The following is a 17,959-nucleotide window of genomic DNA, read 5'->3' on the forward strand; positions in this document are numbered from 1 at the left end:
GTTTTCCCTACGGGGGGTTTGCATATTCTCCTCGTGTCTGTGTGAGTTTCATCCGGGTATTCTGGTTTCCTCCCACAGTCCAAAGACATGCAGGTTAGGTGCATTAGCAATCCTAAATTGTCCTTGGTGTGTGCGCCCTGTGGTGGGCTGGCACCCAGCCCGGGGTTTGTTTCCTGTCTTGCGACCTGTGTTGGCTGGGATTGACTCTAGCAGACCCCTATGATGCTATAGTTAGAATATAGCAGGTTGGATGGATGGATGGATTATTATCATGCAAGAACATTTTTAAGAATGCAATATAAAAGTAGTGAAATAACATCATTAAGTAATGAAATCAATTAGAAATAAGCCATCGATTTGTAAAACTACTGTCATGAATATTTTTTCACATAAAAAGTCCGACGTGTAGTAGAGGACATACACATTTTTTTCCTGTTCCAGCTTCCTGTCTATGCAATATGAGAATCCTGTAATGTCAGGACTCGGTTCATTACTGCTGTAGGGTTGAAATCTGGGCCCTTTTCATGTCTCAGTCCCAGTCCCATAAAACTGTCATTTGCTGCTCAATAAAGATGAACACTCAAAGAGGTCAAAGTGCACATTAAAACATCCATAAGGTAAAGCAAAAGGCAACTGCTAACAAATACAATGGCTTGATAGATAGCCATAAAATTATTGCATCTCAACCAATCAAAAGGAAATGCGGTATGAACCTCCAAGAAGGCAATAAATAATTATTGCAGAAGTTATCTAAAAACTATTTTACAAATGTGTTGTCCTAAATGTTCATATGCGTACACTGTGATGTGAAATAAAGCATTATTTCCTTTGCTTTCTCAATAAGCTGTCACACTTTGGTCTTCTTTAAACAGAGGTCAGTGGTAATAACCAGCGTATGCTCTCTGTGCGTGTGTCGTGACAATAGCTGCTCAGCTTTGCATTGAGTATGGTGGGATTGGGCATTGAACATTCATGCCTAAAGGAGAAAAAGACAATCCTGTCGTAAAATGCTGAGATGTCAGCAAACACGAAGAAACCGTGAAATGTGTCTCCACCAAAAAGCTAAATGCTTCGTGATGAATTTGCAGACCTGGCAGTTGGAGAGTTACCCTACTAATAGAGTTCCATGCTTACTTCAGCATTCTCATGTTAGTTTCCCGTTCTGCACATTCATCCTTATATATCTGACAGACCAGTATATATTTTCTGAATGCTTAAGGAAATGAAAATTAATGTTCTTAGAACGGTTGATGCAGAGAAAAGGTGTAACAGAGTGAGGAATTCAATTTAATGAAGAGTGCAATAGCAGGCACCACGGTGGCCTAAACCTGCCGTGCTGCTTTCAGCTCTGTTGGTGATTTTCGCTCATCTGATGAGTTTTCTCAGTCAACATAACAGGTCATATAGTGTGTGCAGGGGAGCCTGGCAGGATGATTTTAATTAAACCCTTGCACTGTTTGTTGTTTCAGAGCATGAAAGCAACCTTCATTTGAAAACAAAAGTTATCAAACTGCAAAAAAAAAAAAAAAACCTAAAATTCTGATAATAACAAACATTTCAATTAAAAGGGTAAACACATTCAAATCTTGCAATTAAAATATATTTATTGTATGTTGGGTGTACTGTATGCTGCTACAGAGACAAGCTTTGCTTCCATTGTATTAGTTGTGTAGACCTTACACTCTATAATACTCTTAGTTACCTAGATTGCCTGTTAGAAAAGCTATTTTTAATAAAATAAGGCAGTTGGTAATAATTTAAAATAATTCAATGATTTCACCATCTCTGAAGCTAAATCAGCATCATGTCTGGGTCCTTGAGGCCACAAAACCACTTTAGGCACAGTAATGAGCTGTGACGAGCCTGACACTTTTTCTTTATTTTCACACCAGCTTGTCCGTTATATGCATTACCAAAAAAAAAAAGAAGAAATGGAAATATATTAGAATCGACTTACCTGTTATATTGCAGTACACCAGAGTTGGACCCAGAGGCCCACTTCCATCTGAGTCAATTGAGAAGTAACCAGATGTACTTCCTGTATGCCTATAGGCCTCACAAGAAGGTTCATAAATAGCTGGAGAGAAGGGAACAGATAAAAGTATGAGGTTATTAAAAATACAAATTCCATGTTTGATGACTATAAGGCATGGCACTTACATGTTTTTTCTTTTCTCTTAGAACTCTGATGTAGTACCAGCTATAAACTGTTTGTGTCTGTCCCAGCATTCCCTTTGTGTCTAGGATTGACTGAGACTCTGCTCTTAGTCTTTCTCCTTGTATATCATTTGACCCTACTTCCTTGTCCCTGCGCCTGTTGCTATATAACATTTATTATGCAGCAGTCACTTGATGGAAACACAGCAGCCATTAACCAGGGAGCTCGGTTGGTGGTTTGCTCAGGTATTGTGCATTATTGCCTTTACAACAGTTTATCAAGAGAGCATGGCTGCACTCGAGTCCTAAACTGGGATCCTGAAGTGGTTTGTCATGTGGTGGGTGCGGCAATGCACTGTATCAGTGCGTGCTCCTAACCTAACCTACCTATAGGAACTAGCTGTACTACCTGTATTAGTTGGGTTGAAATCAACATAGCCTTCAATATCCATCCATCCATCCATTATCCAACCCGCTATATTCTAACTATACTCAATGTTAACGTTTGTAGTAATAACATGCATTACATTTTTCTTTTACATCACAAACATTAGCACTACCTTGATGAATCTTGTACCAATTTTTTATAATGTATGAAGTAATACAATTTATTGCATTTTTTTTCATTCCAACAAATGGCACATCACAAACATTAGTACTGCTTTGATTAATTTCAGTATATTCAATGTTAGCATTTGCAGTGCACCATCTGTTGTAATGTATGTAGTAATATCATGCATTACATTTTTCTTTCCAACAGATGGTGCATCAGAAACATTAGCACTGCTTTGATTAATCTTATACCAATTTTTTATAATGTATGAAGTAATACAATTTATTGCATTTTTTTCATTCTAACAAATGGCACATCACAAATATCAGCACTGCTTCTACAAATCCCACACCCAATGGCATATAACAGAGACACAACAACCAGATGGACTCAAAGATACATAAACACACACACACACACACACACACACACACACACACACACACAGACTTGTCATTTTATTAAGGTGTATTTTTCATACATGGATTATGAATGGAGGATGCTCTACCAGCATTCCTCCACACCTAGGTGCAACTAAGACAGATAAATATTGCATTTTGTTTTCAGTTTTGATGCTGCACAAAGAACAATTCAATGTTGCTAAATTAACAAAATGTAAATAATGCTGTATAGCCCTTCTGGATGCACCCTCATGATATAGATAGATAGATAGATAGATAGATAGATAGATAGATAGATAGATAGATAGATAGATAGATAGATAGATAGATAGATAGATAGATAGATAGATAGATAGATAGATAGATAGATACTTTATTAATCCCAAGGGGAAATTCACATAATCCAGCAGCAGTATATTGATACAAAGAAACAATATTAAATTAAATAGTAATAAAAATGAAAAAAAAAGAAAAAAATTAAAATAAAATTAATAATAGCATTTACTTCCCCGGGTGGAATTGAAGAGTCGCATAGTGTGGGGGAGGAACGATCTCCTCAGTCTGTCAGTGGAGCAAGACAGTGACAAAGGTCTGTCACTGAAGATACTCCTCTGCCTGGAGATGACACTGTTCAGTGGATGCAGTGGATTATTCATGATTGACAGGAGTTTGCTTAATGCCCGTCTCTCTGCCACAGATGTTAAACTGTCTAACTTTACTCCTACAATAGAGCCTGCCTTCTTAACAAGTTTGTCCAGGCGTGAGGCGTCTTTTATCTTTATGCTGCCACCCCAGCACACCACCGCATAGAAGGGGGCACTCGCCACAACCGTCTGGTAGAACATCTGCAGCATCTTATTGCAGATGTTGAAGGATGCCAACCTTCTCAGAAAGTATAGTCTGCTCTAACCTTTCTTACATAGAGCATCAGTATTGGCAGTCCAGTCCAATTTGTCATCCAGCTGCACTCCCAGATATTTAAAGGTCTGCACCCTCTGCACACAGTCACCTCTGATGATCACAGGGTCCATGAGGGGCCTAGGCCTCCTAAAATCCACAACCAGCTCCTTGGTCTTGTTGGTGTTAAGGTGTAAGTGGTTTGAGTCGCACCATTTAACAAAGTCTTTGATTAACTTTCTGTACTCCTCCTCCTGCCCACTCCTGATGCAGCCCACAACAGCAGTGTTGTCAGCGAACTTTTGCATGTGGCAGGACTCCGAGTCATATTGGAAGTCTGATGTATATAGATTGAACAGGACCGGAGAAAGTACAGTCCCCTGCAGCGCCCCTGTATTGCTGAACACAATGTCAGACCTGCAGTTCCCAAGACGCACATATTGAGGTCTGTCTGTAAGATAGTCCACAATCCATGCCACAAGGTGTGAGTCTACTCCCATCTCAGTCAGCTTGTCTCTAAGGAGCAGAGGTTGGATGGTGTTGAAGGTGCTAGAGAAGTCCAAAAACATAATTCTTACAGCACCACTGCCTCTGTCCAGGTGGGAGAGGGATCGGTGTAGCATATAGATGATGGCATCCTCTGCTCCCACCTTCTCCTGGTATGCGAACTGCAGAGGGTCGAGGGCGTGACGGACCTGTGGCCTTAGGTGGTGAAGCAGCAGCCGCTCCATGGTCTTCATCAGATGTGACGTCAGAGCAACAGGCCGGAAGTCATTCAGCTCACTAGGACGTGATACTTTTGTGACAGGGGTGATACAAGATGTTTTCCAAAGCCTTGGGACTCTCCCCTGTTCCAGGCTCAGGTTGAAGATGCGCTGTAGAGGACTCCCCAGTTCCAACGCACAGGCCTTCAGCAGTCGTGGCGATACTCCATCTGGACCCACTGCTTTGCTGGCACAAAGTCTTTCTTTATATTCGTAGTATGTGTCTGGTGGGGTATCTTGTCTATTCTTGACCACCACAAAATATGTCAAGCAAGCATTACAGTCACTCCACTTGCTTTTATGCTTCTTTATTTCTTCTTAATGGTCCATCCTCCAAAGCCACCTCCTAAATAATGGGATTCAAACTCAGATTCTGGTGGGCGCTATGACTGGAAGCTTTCATTCTGGCCAATTTTCTTTATTAGTAAACAATTACTAACAACAAACTTCTTTTACCTTTTTTATTTGACTTACTTTTCAATTTTCACAGCCCTGAACTTTTTTTTTTTTTAAGAAAGAGCTAAACGAGCCACCCGGTCTGAAATTCTTTATGAGTAGAAGGTAGTATATCATAAAAGACAGAAAACAAAAATTAAAATAAAAGCATATTAGAACATTTTTACTTATATTGTAAACTCACTGTTCCATTTATAATTTAAAAAGCTTTTAGGAAATTATCCAAACTGAACTGCTGCATCATCTACATTCTGTTTTATGCCTGATGCTGTTGTTGTTAACTTTTCATTTTCATCTTGGCCTCTACAATGAAGCAGAAGAGTTCATTTCTGATTTCTGTTTATTGGTACTGCTTTTTGCTTTCCCATCTCTTTGGTAATTTCAAACACTGCATCCATTCCAAAGTATTCTACCTAAAAAAACGTGATTCACTTATTGTAATGCGGAGACCGGATCTTTCTATCCATAATACTAACAAATCTGAAATGTGTGCAGATCAAAATAATACAATGAATTATTAAAAAGTTAAAACCACACATTCTCATTCATAATTCCAAACTGCAATTTCTAAAGATTTTGTACCATAAAATTTTAATTGATAAATTGCAACTTTCTGTTTGTCATGAGATAGAAGCTGGCAGGAAGATATAAGAAATAGTCAAAGGATACAAGAATGGAACAAACAGATGAATCAGAGCTTAGAGACTGGCAACAGACGGGCGAGGAAAAGCAAGCTGGTGTGCTCAGTATGTGGAACATTGATTTATGGTAGGGTTTTAGAAACACTGTAACAAATTAGATATGAAATATAATTAAGTGATGAACTTGTTTGCTTGAAGAAATACTGCATCACCATAATTATTTGTCAAAACTCGTTTCCCCTCCTATTTTATTTTTATTAGAAACATTTTAGTCTCCTCTATTGTATCATTGTGATATTTCCCTCTGCTTACCCTTTACCTAGGGGTAAGTGTCCTCATCAGATTTGTTACTGGGTTGGCCTACTGTTGCACCTTAAGATTGACACAAGCATGCATACAGTAGATATACACATATACACAGACGCTAAACAGTGCCTTATGAATGACACACACAGAGCTGGTTAACCTCTAACACTTTAAACCACACAAGTGCCTTAAGAATAACACAACTTGTCACTCTCTTAGCACTTCAAGAGACTTACATACACACAGACCCTAATCACAACAGTGCCCCTTGAATAACACACACACAGTTGGTTAACCTCTAGCACTTTAAACCACACGTGCCTTAGGAAGAACACAGCCTGTCACTCTTCTGGCACTTCAAGAGTCTCACATATTATTGGCATGAACAACATACAATGTTTAAAATCTATCTCAGAACTAAATATAACTTTAGTCTCTACAAATACATTGAAACATACAAAGGCTCAACATACTTGACTATAGGCCATTTATCAACTAAGAATGCCTTACTTTACGTACTGTTCTCTCACACCCTCAGCCTTAATAAATCTCGCAGCACAGAGTGTATGGCAAACCTCCGGCCTGCACCAGGTGCTCAAAGAAATCTACACTTATTACTTCAATCACTCTAGACATGAAGACATGAAGCATAGAAAGTTAAAAGCACCGTGGTATTTATTACATGCATAATAATACCAAATAGAACAAAGAATAATAGAAAATAAGATTGATAGTAAAGTCTGGATATTTATAGTCTTTAGAAAAAGCTTGCAAAAAGTTAAAAGAAGACAAGGATGAATGTCCTAGGCGACTTCTGATCTAGCACTCGCAGTTGTTCATGAGATGCTTTGCTGACGATCAGATGGAAATGGATGCACGTTACTGGTGCCCTCTTCTGACGTCGTTCTCGCCCTCTTCTGATGTTGCTCTGTTCTCTTCTTCTTCTTCTCCTGATGTAACTCTTCAGATAAGGCATATCTATTATAAAATTCTACCCAGGGGGTTTTGCAAGATGTGACTGTTAGATACAGTATTCCGATTGACTGGCTGTCAATATGGTGAATGAATTCACTAGTTCATTTTCCCAAACCTTTTGATGTTGTGTAGTACCTACTAGCATGTCTTCCTTTCCCACGCTGTAAACCCATTTAGCAACTTGTTGTCCCAGATGCCCAACCTTTCTCAGGTTATAAAATCATCAATACAACTTTAATGAATGTCAGCAAACACTGCTCAGCTCAAACAGATGGTACAGATATTGGTACAATTCAGGAAAACAGATTGTCTTTGACGTTAACTGTCCATGCTAGTGACCTGTATTTAAGTTCATCTGTTGTTTTGTCTTGAACCAAATATAATGAAGATATAGACCAAAATTTGCAGATTTTGTACTCCACAACATCTATGAACCTTAATTTACTTGTTATAGGATTAACACCACTGTCTAGTGGGTGAGTACAAGTATTAAAAAAATAGTGGCTGTGTTACAATACAATTTTATTTTATAATAATATTTAATTTAAATCTAGTGGACTAGTTTCACTACTAAACTGTTATTTGTTAAGTTACCTGGCTTTGCCAATAGCAAGCACAACATCAGAATGGCACAAGCAGGATACAGTTTTCACAAAAGGACTAGACAAGATCTGCTGAGGCAGTGTGGCAGCAGTAAAGGCCATGCATGTGCCAGTGTGAGAGATGTTACTACAGAGTAGTATGCCTTGCCTGTATGCTATTTGCTATGGAAGGGCATTATGCAGCAGTGCCAGTGAGAGAGAGGGAAAAAAAGAAAATTGTAGCTTGGCAGAAGCATATAAAGGTCCTCAAGTAATATGGCAGGTAGATAAGACAGCAGTTGGCGAAATATCCTGACTCTCTGCCTAAAGAAAGAATGATGCCAGAGAGGAAATATTATGGCTGGTATAATCATTTTCAGGGTAACAGAAATGATTTTGCGTTTATTAAGAGGTGACATGATTGAAATTTTTAAATTTACGAAAGTGATTAGTATAGAGGATGCAGGCTGTTAATTTAAAATGAGTTTTTCAATGAGAACACGGGGAAATAGATGGAAACTTGTCTACTTTTAAATTTCATACAAACATTAAAAAGTATTTTTATCAAACAGAGGACCATAGATAGACATATGCAATACATTACTAAGTAGTATGACAGAGAGTAGGAATTTTGGGACGTTCAAAACTCGGCTTGATGTTGTTTTGGATAAATTAGGTGGACAGGACTAGGGTTCAATGACTTATTTTCATCAAAGTTTTTCTAATGTTATAATTTGGCAGGGGTTGCCAATTAACAGGCAGGCATCAGTTTCTCTTTCTTTAACACAAAACAAAATGCGAACCATAGTTCAAAGTCAGAAATATACAATACTAGCAGAATACCGCGCTTCGCAGCGGAGAAGTAGTGTGTTAAAGAAGGTACGAAAAAGAAAAGGAAAAATTTTAAAAATAACGTAACATGGTTGTTAATGTAATTGTTTTGTTATTGATATGAGTGTTGTTCTCATATCTATCTATATATATATATATGTTGTTCTCATATCTATCTATATATATATATATATATATATATATATATCTATCTATCTATCTATCTATCTATCTATCTATATATATATATATATATATATATGTTGTTCTCATATCTATTTATATATATATATCTCTATCTATCTATATATATATATACCCGCGCTTGGCAGCAGAGAAGTAGTGTGTTAAAGAAGGAAAGAGAAAGAAAAGGAAACATTTTAAAAATAACGTAACATGATTGTCAATGTAATTGTTTTGTCACTGTTATGAGTGTCACTGTGATATATATATATATATATAGCAAAATACCAGCTTACAGCGATGTCATGTGTTAAAGAAGTTATGAAAAAGAAAAGGAAACATTTTATAAATAATGTAACATGATTGTCAAAGTAATTGTTTTGTGTATTTGGCGGCAGCGTCACAAAGTTGTTTTCGGTAGCTGCATCAGAAAATGTACCACGACGTCTGACACGCCTCCTTTTTACTGTTTTCTCACAGCTTGGATTGCTGCTGTCATATATATACACACACACACACACACACACACATACACATACATACATACATACATACATACATACATACATATATATATACATAAATATACACATACATATCTTCATATCTACATATCTATATACATATCTACATATACACATATATATATATATATACATACCTATCTACATCATATATACACACACATACATACATACACACACACAAATTATATATATGTGTGTATGTATGTATGTATGTATGTATGTATGTGTGTGTGTGTGTATATATATATACACATACATATACTTGTGTGTATGTTTGTATGTGTCTATATGTGTGTGTATAGGTTTGGTCACTGAGTGCAAGGGAAAAATAATAAATTATAGTCTATAAGTTATTAAACAGTAAAACATTAACGTTTTAAGAAGTACAGGTACATTGAAATTACATTTTCTATATGAACGTTCAAATTTGTGCCTCTGGTAATGTGCCTTACCGGCATTTAAAGAAAATTAGTTTTGTGTCCTCTGCAGTGTTAAGAGAGAAAGGCTTTGGTTTGGGATAAAAGGAAAAAAGGTGTAAAGAAAGGAAAGTTGCCTTTTTCTTTTATATAGTATAGAGAGATGTGTTCGCTGACGTTATGATCGCCTTTTGGGGACAGTCGCGTGGGTCTTGTGTAGACTGGTGAGACGCCCCGCCATTAATTGGCTGTGATGGCACTGTCAGTCCTCCACTCCTGTGCGTGTCTTCATAATCCGAGCTGAGGACCTCATAATCGTATACGTGCAAAAGAAAGTGTGAATCGCCTTAATATTATTTTGCCGTGGTGTAGAAAAGGGGTCCCGTGTTTGCACTTGTCTGGGCTATAGCGCAGGGGGAGGATGAAAAAAATTAAAAGTGCTCACTTTGACTTAAGGCAGAAGCACAGTCAGTGTCTCAAAGGCCGGCACAGTATACTCACGCGCGCTGGCTGCTCGACTTTTGCTGGGCAGGAGACCCCAGTTTTTGCAGACACGTTCATGATATCAAAAGTCTCAGCGCTTTTGGAGGTCATTCATATATATATATAGCAAAATACCCGCCTTGCAGCGAGAAGTAGTGTGTTAAAGAAGTAATGAAAAGAAAAGGAAACATTTTAATAATAACGTAACATGATTGACATTGTCATGAGTGTTGCTGTCATATATATGCCTGCCTAAATAAGTCACCCTCGCTTTGCTCTTACTTTTTACCGCTCATTTAATCATGGCTAGTGGCGGAAAAATTATAAAATGGAAGGAGGATGGCTTTACCAAAACAATTATTGATGGCGAATCGATTATTCATAAAGCTTGAATTGGTGATCTGTTTTTCTGTGTTAACCTCATATTTTTTCATACTTCTTCTCAAACTAAGGTGGTGCGAGGGTAAAATGAATCGGGATGCGCTGATCAATGTAATCGTGTACCAGGAAATCATGCATTGACAAAAGCTCCCTTTGCTTGTAATGCAAAGTGTGATTAAATGCATTATTTTTAACGTTATGGAGCACATGCATCGAAGCTTCTCAGCTGTGCTTGTGCTAAGAAAAGGAAAGATTTTAAAAATAACGTAACACGATTGTCAATGTGACCTTTTGTAAGTAGTGCCTGGAGGATTCAGTGTGGAGAAACTCTAGAGACAGCGTGTGTATTAACTTGTGGATTTTTCTGTGAGTATTTGGTGGCAGTCTGACGAAGTTGCTTCGAAGACGGCGTTAGCCGCGGAGCTCAGCTCAGAGCGAAATGAGATGAATGGGAGGGGAGATGATGACGTGAGTCCCCACCCGCCTTTAACTGTCAATCCCCACAAACACAGTCTCGGAATTTGCATAAGCACACCCCTTCACCTACAATTTTAACTTAGTTACAAAGTGATCAAAACTCTCGCTTATATCCCGCGTCCTCTCATTAAACTTGTATCCCGCATTACCTGTGGGCATGTGAAATGCCAGCGGTAGCCTGTCTATGAACTTAATTTAAAGTTTAGGTTTACACCTTGCTTTCTTTCCGAGGTAGCAGCACTCATGAATATGGTAGTATATGTCACTCGCTCGCTTCTTATTGTTTCGCTGCCTTCTCAATTATATAATGCATGTTTTCTTAAGCGCTTTTGGAGGTCTTCCTGGTTTTCTACGCACGCGCTGACAGTCAGTTCACGTGATTACGTGGGAGGCGTGATGATGTCACACAAAACTCCGCCCCCCACGTCTTTCCAGTTCAACTCTATTACAGTTAATGGAGAAAAATACCTTCCAGTTATGACCATTAGGCGTAGAATTTCGAAATGAAACCTGCCCAACTTTTGTAAGTAAGCTGAAAGGAATGAGCCTGCCAAATTTCAGCCTTCTACCTACACGGGAAGTTGGAGAATTAGTGATGAGTCAGTGAGTGAGCGAGTGAGTGAGTGAGTGAGTGAGTGAGGGCTTTGCCTTTTATTAGTATAGATTTAAAACATCATCATTTTCTTAAGCTCAAAAGAGGGCCCACAAGAAAAGTCTTTATCTTCAGCTGGTTTTGCTATGTATTTCATCTTCTTTCAATGTGCAGTTGTGCCAACGTTGCACGTATAAACCAGAAAAAGTAGTGGTCCAAGGACAGACCCTTGATTCACTCCACTGATGACCTTACTCCATGTGGAGCATTTACCTCATGTCTATACTCTTTGCCTCCTGCTGGTTAACCAACCTGAGATCCGGTTTTGTAGGTTACCTCTGATGACAACAGCTGATGGTTTTAAAATTAAGATTTGGGACAGAAGGTAAAAGGTGTGCTTGCTTGGTACTTTTGCACTTTGTGGTTGGCAAGTGAGAAACAAAAACAACAACATTTATTTATATAGCACATTTTCACACAAAAAAATGTAGCTCAAAGTGCTTTACATAATAAAGAATCGAAGAATAAAAAACACAGTTAGAAAATAAAACAAGTCAACATTAATTAACATAGAATAAGAGTAGGGTCCGATAAAGACCCAAGAAAGAAACCTAACAAATAAAAAAGGGTTCTGTAGTATATTGCAAGTCAGAACTATTGGGGATTCCATAGTAATAAGGAATTATGGATACTGGGGAGCTGTTAGGAAGTAGATAATAATAATAATATGGTGTAACGTATACTCAGAATAGATCTTAGTAAAAAGACCTGTTAAAGTTTATCACTTTGAACCTGTCTCCGTGTTCTTCATTTTTATGAGTACAATATTACTGACTACAGATATAATAGGTTCAAAGTTTATCTTTTGTGGAAGAAACCTCTGAGGAAGACAAGAATAGGTCAATCAATTAGCTTTTATTCAGTCACAGACGAGTACATGGATTCATGCGTTGCAAGGCAGAAGAGTGTGGATTCCCTTTTTCGGTTGGCTTCATATTTTTTTTCCTTCCTCCTCCTTCCCCTTACTTATCAAAAAGCATATCGTTTATCTAAGTATTTTATCTTAAATTGTGCAAATTGGCGATCCATTTCTGTTTTGTGTACGTGTCAGATTGGCCCTGAAGAAGGAAAGATTATCGTTCCTGTGTCTAACAGACGCATTCCTAAATAGGTCAGCTTATTGCACTCTGTCATATGACGCCTGTATGAATAACCTCCGTTATAGCAAAACAGCTTTGCCAGCTTTTAACCCTTAGTAGCTTGCAAGCAGTTAATTTCTCTTTCACACATTCACCATAGATTTTTCCTTTTTAATAAAGTCCTCTTTTTTGTCTTTTGCACCTTGTGTATTGTCCTACAGTAGGTACTGGGGATTCCTTTCTACAATATTAAGGCGCTCACACGAACTCAAACTGAATGAAGTTTTGCAGCTATACTCCAATTCCCTTATTTTGCTGAACCCATGAATAGCTGAGATGGTGGGTTCTCAAGGTGCAGCTGGAGTGACTTGTCATATAAGCTTATATTTGGTTGTCTCTTAAGGATTTTCATTTCAAAAAGGTTGGTTATAAATGGTAGATCAGTGAAGATTTTAGATTAATCTGTTCCAGACCTACATAATGTTACATCAGAACACTGGTTGACAGTTTAGCATGTTAAATTAAATTATGTTTTAAATTAAGCACATAACCCCATAGCATTTCAGTCTCAAATCCATGTAATCTAATGCAGGGTTACAGAATGTCATATTCTATCCCAGCAGCACTGAGCACAAGGCAGAAAACAAGCCTGGACACATTGGCAGTGCATTGCAGAGATCAACATTCATCCTGCTGTCCACAGTCATATTTATTTAGTGCCACATTCGAACTGCCTATTACAGGGGTGCCCGCAGTTTTTCGGCTTGCGAGCTACTTTTAAAATGACCTGGTCGAAATGATCTACCTACATTAAAAATTATATATATATATATATATATATATATATATATATATATATATATATATATATATATATATATATATATATGTATATATATATATATATATATATATATACTAATAAAAGGCAAAGCCCTCAATGACTCAGTCACTCAGTCACTCACTCACTCACTCACTCACTCACTCACTCACTGACTCATCACTAATATATATAGCAGAATACCCGTACTTCGCAGCGAAGAAGTAGTGTGTTAATGATGTATGATGTATGTGTGTGTGTGTGTATATATATAAAATGTAGATAGGTGTGTGTGTGTGTGCATATATATATATATATATATATATATATATATATATATATATATATATATATATATATATACTAGTAGAATACCAGCCAAGCAGCGGAGAAGTAGTGTGTTAAAGAAGTTATGAAAAGAAAAGCAAACATTTTAAAAATAACGTAAGATGATTGTTAATGTAATTGTTTTGTCATTGTCATGAGTGTTGCTGGTATATAAATATATATATATATACATCTATATACATATATATACAGTTATATATATATATATACACACATACATATATATACATATACATATATACACATACTGTATATATACACACACATATATACATACTGTATATACAACATATACATATCTACATATATACTGTATATACACATATATATACAAATCTACATATATATATCTACATATATATATATTAGGTGGGACTCGATTAAAAAATTAATCCAATTAATTAGAGGCTGTTTAAGAATTAATCTTGATTAATCGTATGTAATCACACACGTAAATTTGCCCCAAATCGCAAATTTTTTTTTTATTTAAAACGGTTTTAGTGGGCTTACAGAATCAAATAATAGACATGGACATGAATATTGTAAACTGAAGCTGTTTTAATTTCTGAAAAAAGCTTTAAACTGCATTTGAATTCAAAACAGAAACAAAAATATCATCCCTGGTTAAAATTGGGCAGACTTAAAAATAAAGTGGTAGTTTAAGTACTTTAAGTACATTTTCAGAATAGTATTGTCTTTAAATAATAATAACCAAAATTTCACCATAAAGTGCAGTTTTTCTTCTTAAAAAATAAGTCAGAAACATAAAAGGTAATTTGACCAGCTTACTCTTTAAACTCTGAGTAACATTAGCCAAAATTATTTTGTACATTAGGCTAAAACAGTGTGATCATTGAACATTTTGTAATTAGATGTATTTAGAATTACTAACGGTCACGGAAGTCCAATGATCCCCAGTAAGAGCCACAAAGTCCGCTTTCTGTAATGCATCTAATTTTGCTTGCTTTTCAGTGTGCACAAAACCATGCTTTTATCAAGGCTTCGCCGGTAGTCGAAATGATCAGTCGAGGAACGCGCTTTATTCCGACTCTAACATTTTTGTAGCTGTGATGTGTGCATCAGTGTAATGGATGTACCAGGAAATCATGCATTGACAAAAGTTCCCGCTTGCTTGGAATTGAAAGTGTGATTAAATGCGCTATTTTTAACGCTATATGGAGTACATGCATCAAGCTTCTCAGCTGTGCTTGTGCTAAGAAAGGGAAAATTTTAAAAATAACGTAACATGATTCTGCTAACCTAATATTTTTCATACGCCCCAAACCAAGGAGATGTGAAGGTAAAATGAATCGGTAGCGCTGCATACATAGTCAGTACATCCCTCTCGAATCAACCTCAATGTCGGCGTAGAGGCTTAAGACTTACAATTAGCCACAGCGTGGCTTGTCTATGCTAAAGTATGTATTGTAGATCGGGTATATATATACATTTATATATATACCCGTATCGCAGTGGAGAAGTAGAAGTTATGAAAAGAAAAGGGAACATTTTAAAAATAACGTAACATGATTGTCAATATACAGTAATTGTTTTGTGAGTGTTATTGAATGTTGCTGTCATCAAGGATTTGATTATCATTATTTCTTTCAATCAGGCTCGTATTTGTAGGATGTGTTCAAGTTACATTCCGTGTTTGTCAATCGCTGTAAAGATAAGAGGTTTCATTCATCGATTAGTTCCTTACTGCATCAATAAACAGCTCGCCTTCCTTTTATCTGTGATGTGACAAACTGCATGCACGGGTTTTTTTACACTGTCTTCCTTTAGCAGGACATTCACTTTTTCCACCGGTGCTTTGTTTCCGCAGTAGCTGCACTTATGAATATGATTGTATGTATAAGACGCCTTATATTTTTTTGCTGCCTTCTCAATTGTGTAATTCGGTTTTTTTCAGCACTCTTTGGAACTGTTGCTTTTGTCTGTGCACGCGCCAGTTCACGGAGCCGCTTGGTGTTCTTGCATCGGGTTCCCAGCTGTACTGGTGCCATCTCGTAATGTCAGCTAAGACCCGCACTTAAAAGTTTCTCTCGCAGTTTCAATGAGTTTGTGCCAAACACCACCCTGACCATCTCATCTTCCTCTGCATAAGCACAGTCCTTCACACGTGAATATTTACCGCAGTGTTTGTATTGGATTGCCGCTGATGGACGGCCTTATATGGGCAGGCACTAAATTACAAACGCTAGTGGCAGCCTGTCTATGAACTTAATTTAATATAAACTTACGGTTCACGCCGTGCTTTGTTTCCGCAGTAGCTGTACTTATGAATATGCTTGTATGCATCATTTGCTTCATAATGTTTTTCTGCCTTCTCAATTGTGAAATGGCGCTTTGTGCTCATCGCTGTTTGAGTTCTTCCTTGTTCTCTACGCACTTACGTAGGAGGCGGATGATGTCACACTAAACTCCCCACGCCATCTCCAACTCAAGACTCCATTACATTATATGGGAAAAATAGCTTCCAGTTATGACCCTTATGCGTAGAATTTCGAAATGAAACCTGCCCAACTTTTGTAAGTAAGCTGTAAGGAATAAGCCTGCCAAATTTCAGCCTTCTACCTACACGGGAAGTTGGAGAATTAGTGATGAGTCAGTGAGTCAGTGAGTGAGTGAGTGAGTGAGTGAGTGAGGGCTTTGCCTTTTATTAGTATAGATATATATATATATATATATATATATATATATATATATATATATATATACTAGCAAAATACCAAGCTTTCAGCGAGAAGTAGTGTGTTAAAGAAGCAATGAAAAGAAAAGGAAACATTTTGAAAATAACGTAACCTGATTGTCAATGTAATTGTTTTGTCACTGTTGTGAGTGATGAGTGTTGTTGAGATATATATATATATATATATATATATATTTACACAATCACACATAAACATATATACATATCTATACATATACACATATATACATACATATATATCTACATATATACACACACATATATACACACATATACATACATATATATATATATACATACATACACACACACATATATAAACATATATATACATATACATACATATCTACATATACACACACAGCTATTTCGTATCAGTGCAATCCGCTCTTTGTTAAAACGGTTGACTCCCGCTCTTACGTGCAATAACAAATCAAATCATTCAGTTGTCTTTGCTCATATGTCATTTTAGAGCTGGACGCCTGGCATCTTTTTTTGGCCACAAGTTCGTTTCTGTTTGGTGTGAGGTTCTGTGTTGTGGAGATTCTCAGGATGGATTGCAGGTGCTCATCAGTGAGGCGGCTCCTGTGTGCTGTTTTGTTAGTCTTTATCACTGAGAAGAGCTTCTCACACAGATATGTGCTACCAAACATGCACAAGGTTCGAGCCGCATGTAGACGGACTTTTTTTGTTCTTCAAAGTCACCAAAGCGCCGTGCAAACTCAGTGCGCAATAACTCTAGTAAGCAGTAAGCGTTCGGCAAGGCAGCTGAAGCGCTGCATTATGGGATCTGTAGTTTATTGTGTTACCAGCGCTTCATATATCCGGGCTTTAATAACAATAATACAGTATATAAAATGATCTCGCGGGCGGATATAATTACACGCGGGCCGGATGTGGCCCGCTGCCCTTTGCGTTTGCCACATATGGGCTAAATAGAACTTGAAAAGATGTAATTTTTCAAATGTGATTGCGCATTCAGATAGAGTTGACGCACTACAGCCTGCATGCCTCAATGAGTCATCCTCCCCTCGCTCTTACTTTTTACCATTCATCTAATGAATACACTGAGTATGGCTTTACCAAAACAATCATTGATGGCGAATAAAGTATCCATTATTCGAGTATGTAGAGCGGATATATATATATACATATATATATACCCGCGTATCGCAGCGGAGAAGTAGTGTGTTAAAAAAGGTAGAAAAAGAAAAGGGAACATTTTAAAAATAACGTAACATGACTGTCAATATACAGTATTTGTTTTGTGAGTGTTACTGAGTGTTGCTGTCATCAAGGATTTGATTATCATTAT

General features: G+C 37.2%; 1 protein-coding gene across 1 annotated transcript in view; it reads right to left on the reverse strand.

Moving 5' to 3' along the window:
- LOC120531252 (contactin-associated protein-like 5) overlaps positions 1–17,959 on the reverse strand; it is a 558,720-nt gene that overhangs the window by 126,915 nt on the left and 413,846 nt on the right. Inside the window, exon 12 of the mRNA XM_039756501.1 lies at positions 1,958–2,077. Coding sequence (XP_039612435.1) covers positions 1,958–2,077 — 120 coding nt within the window. The remainder of the gene's footprint in view (positions 1–1,957; positions 2,078–17,959) is intronic.

Source organism: Polypterus senegalus, chromosome 6, assembly GCF_016835505.1.
Source record: "Polypterus senegalus isolate Bchr_013 chromosome 6, ASM1683550v1, whole genome shotgun sequence".
NCBI classification, from domain to species: Eukaryota; Metazoa; Chordata; class Cladistia; order Polypteriformes; family Polypteridae; genus Polypterus; species Polypterus senegalus.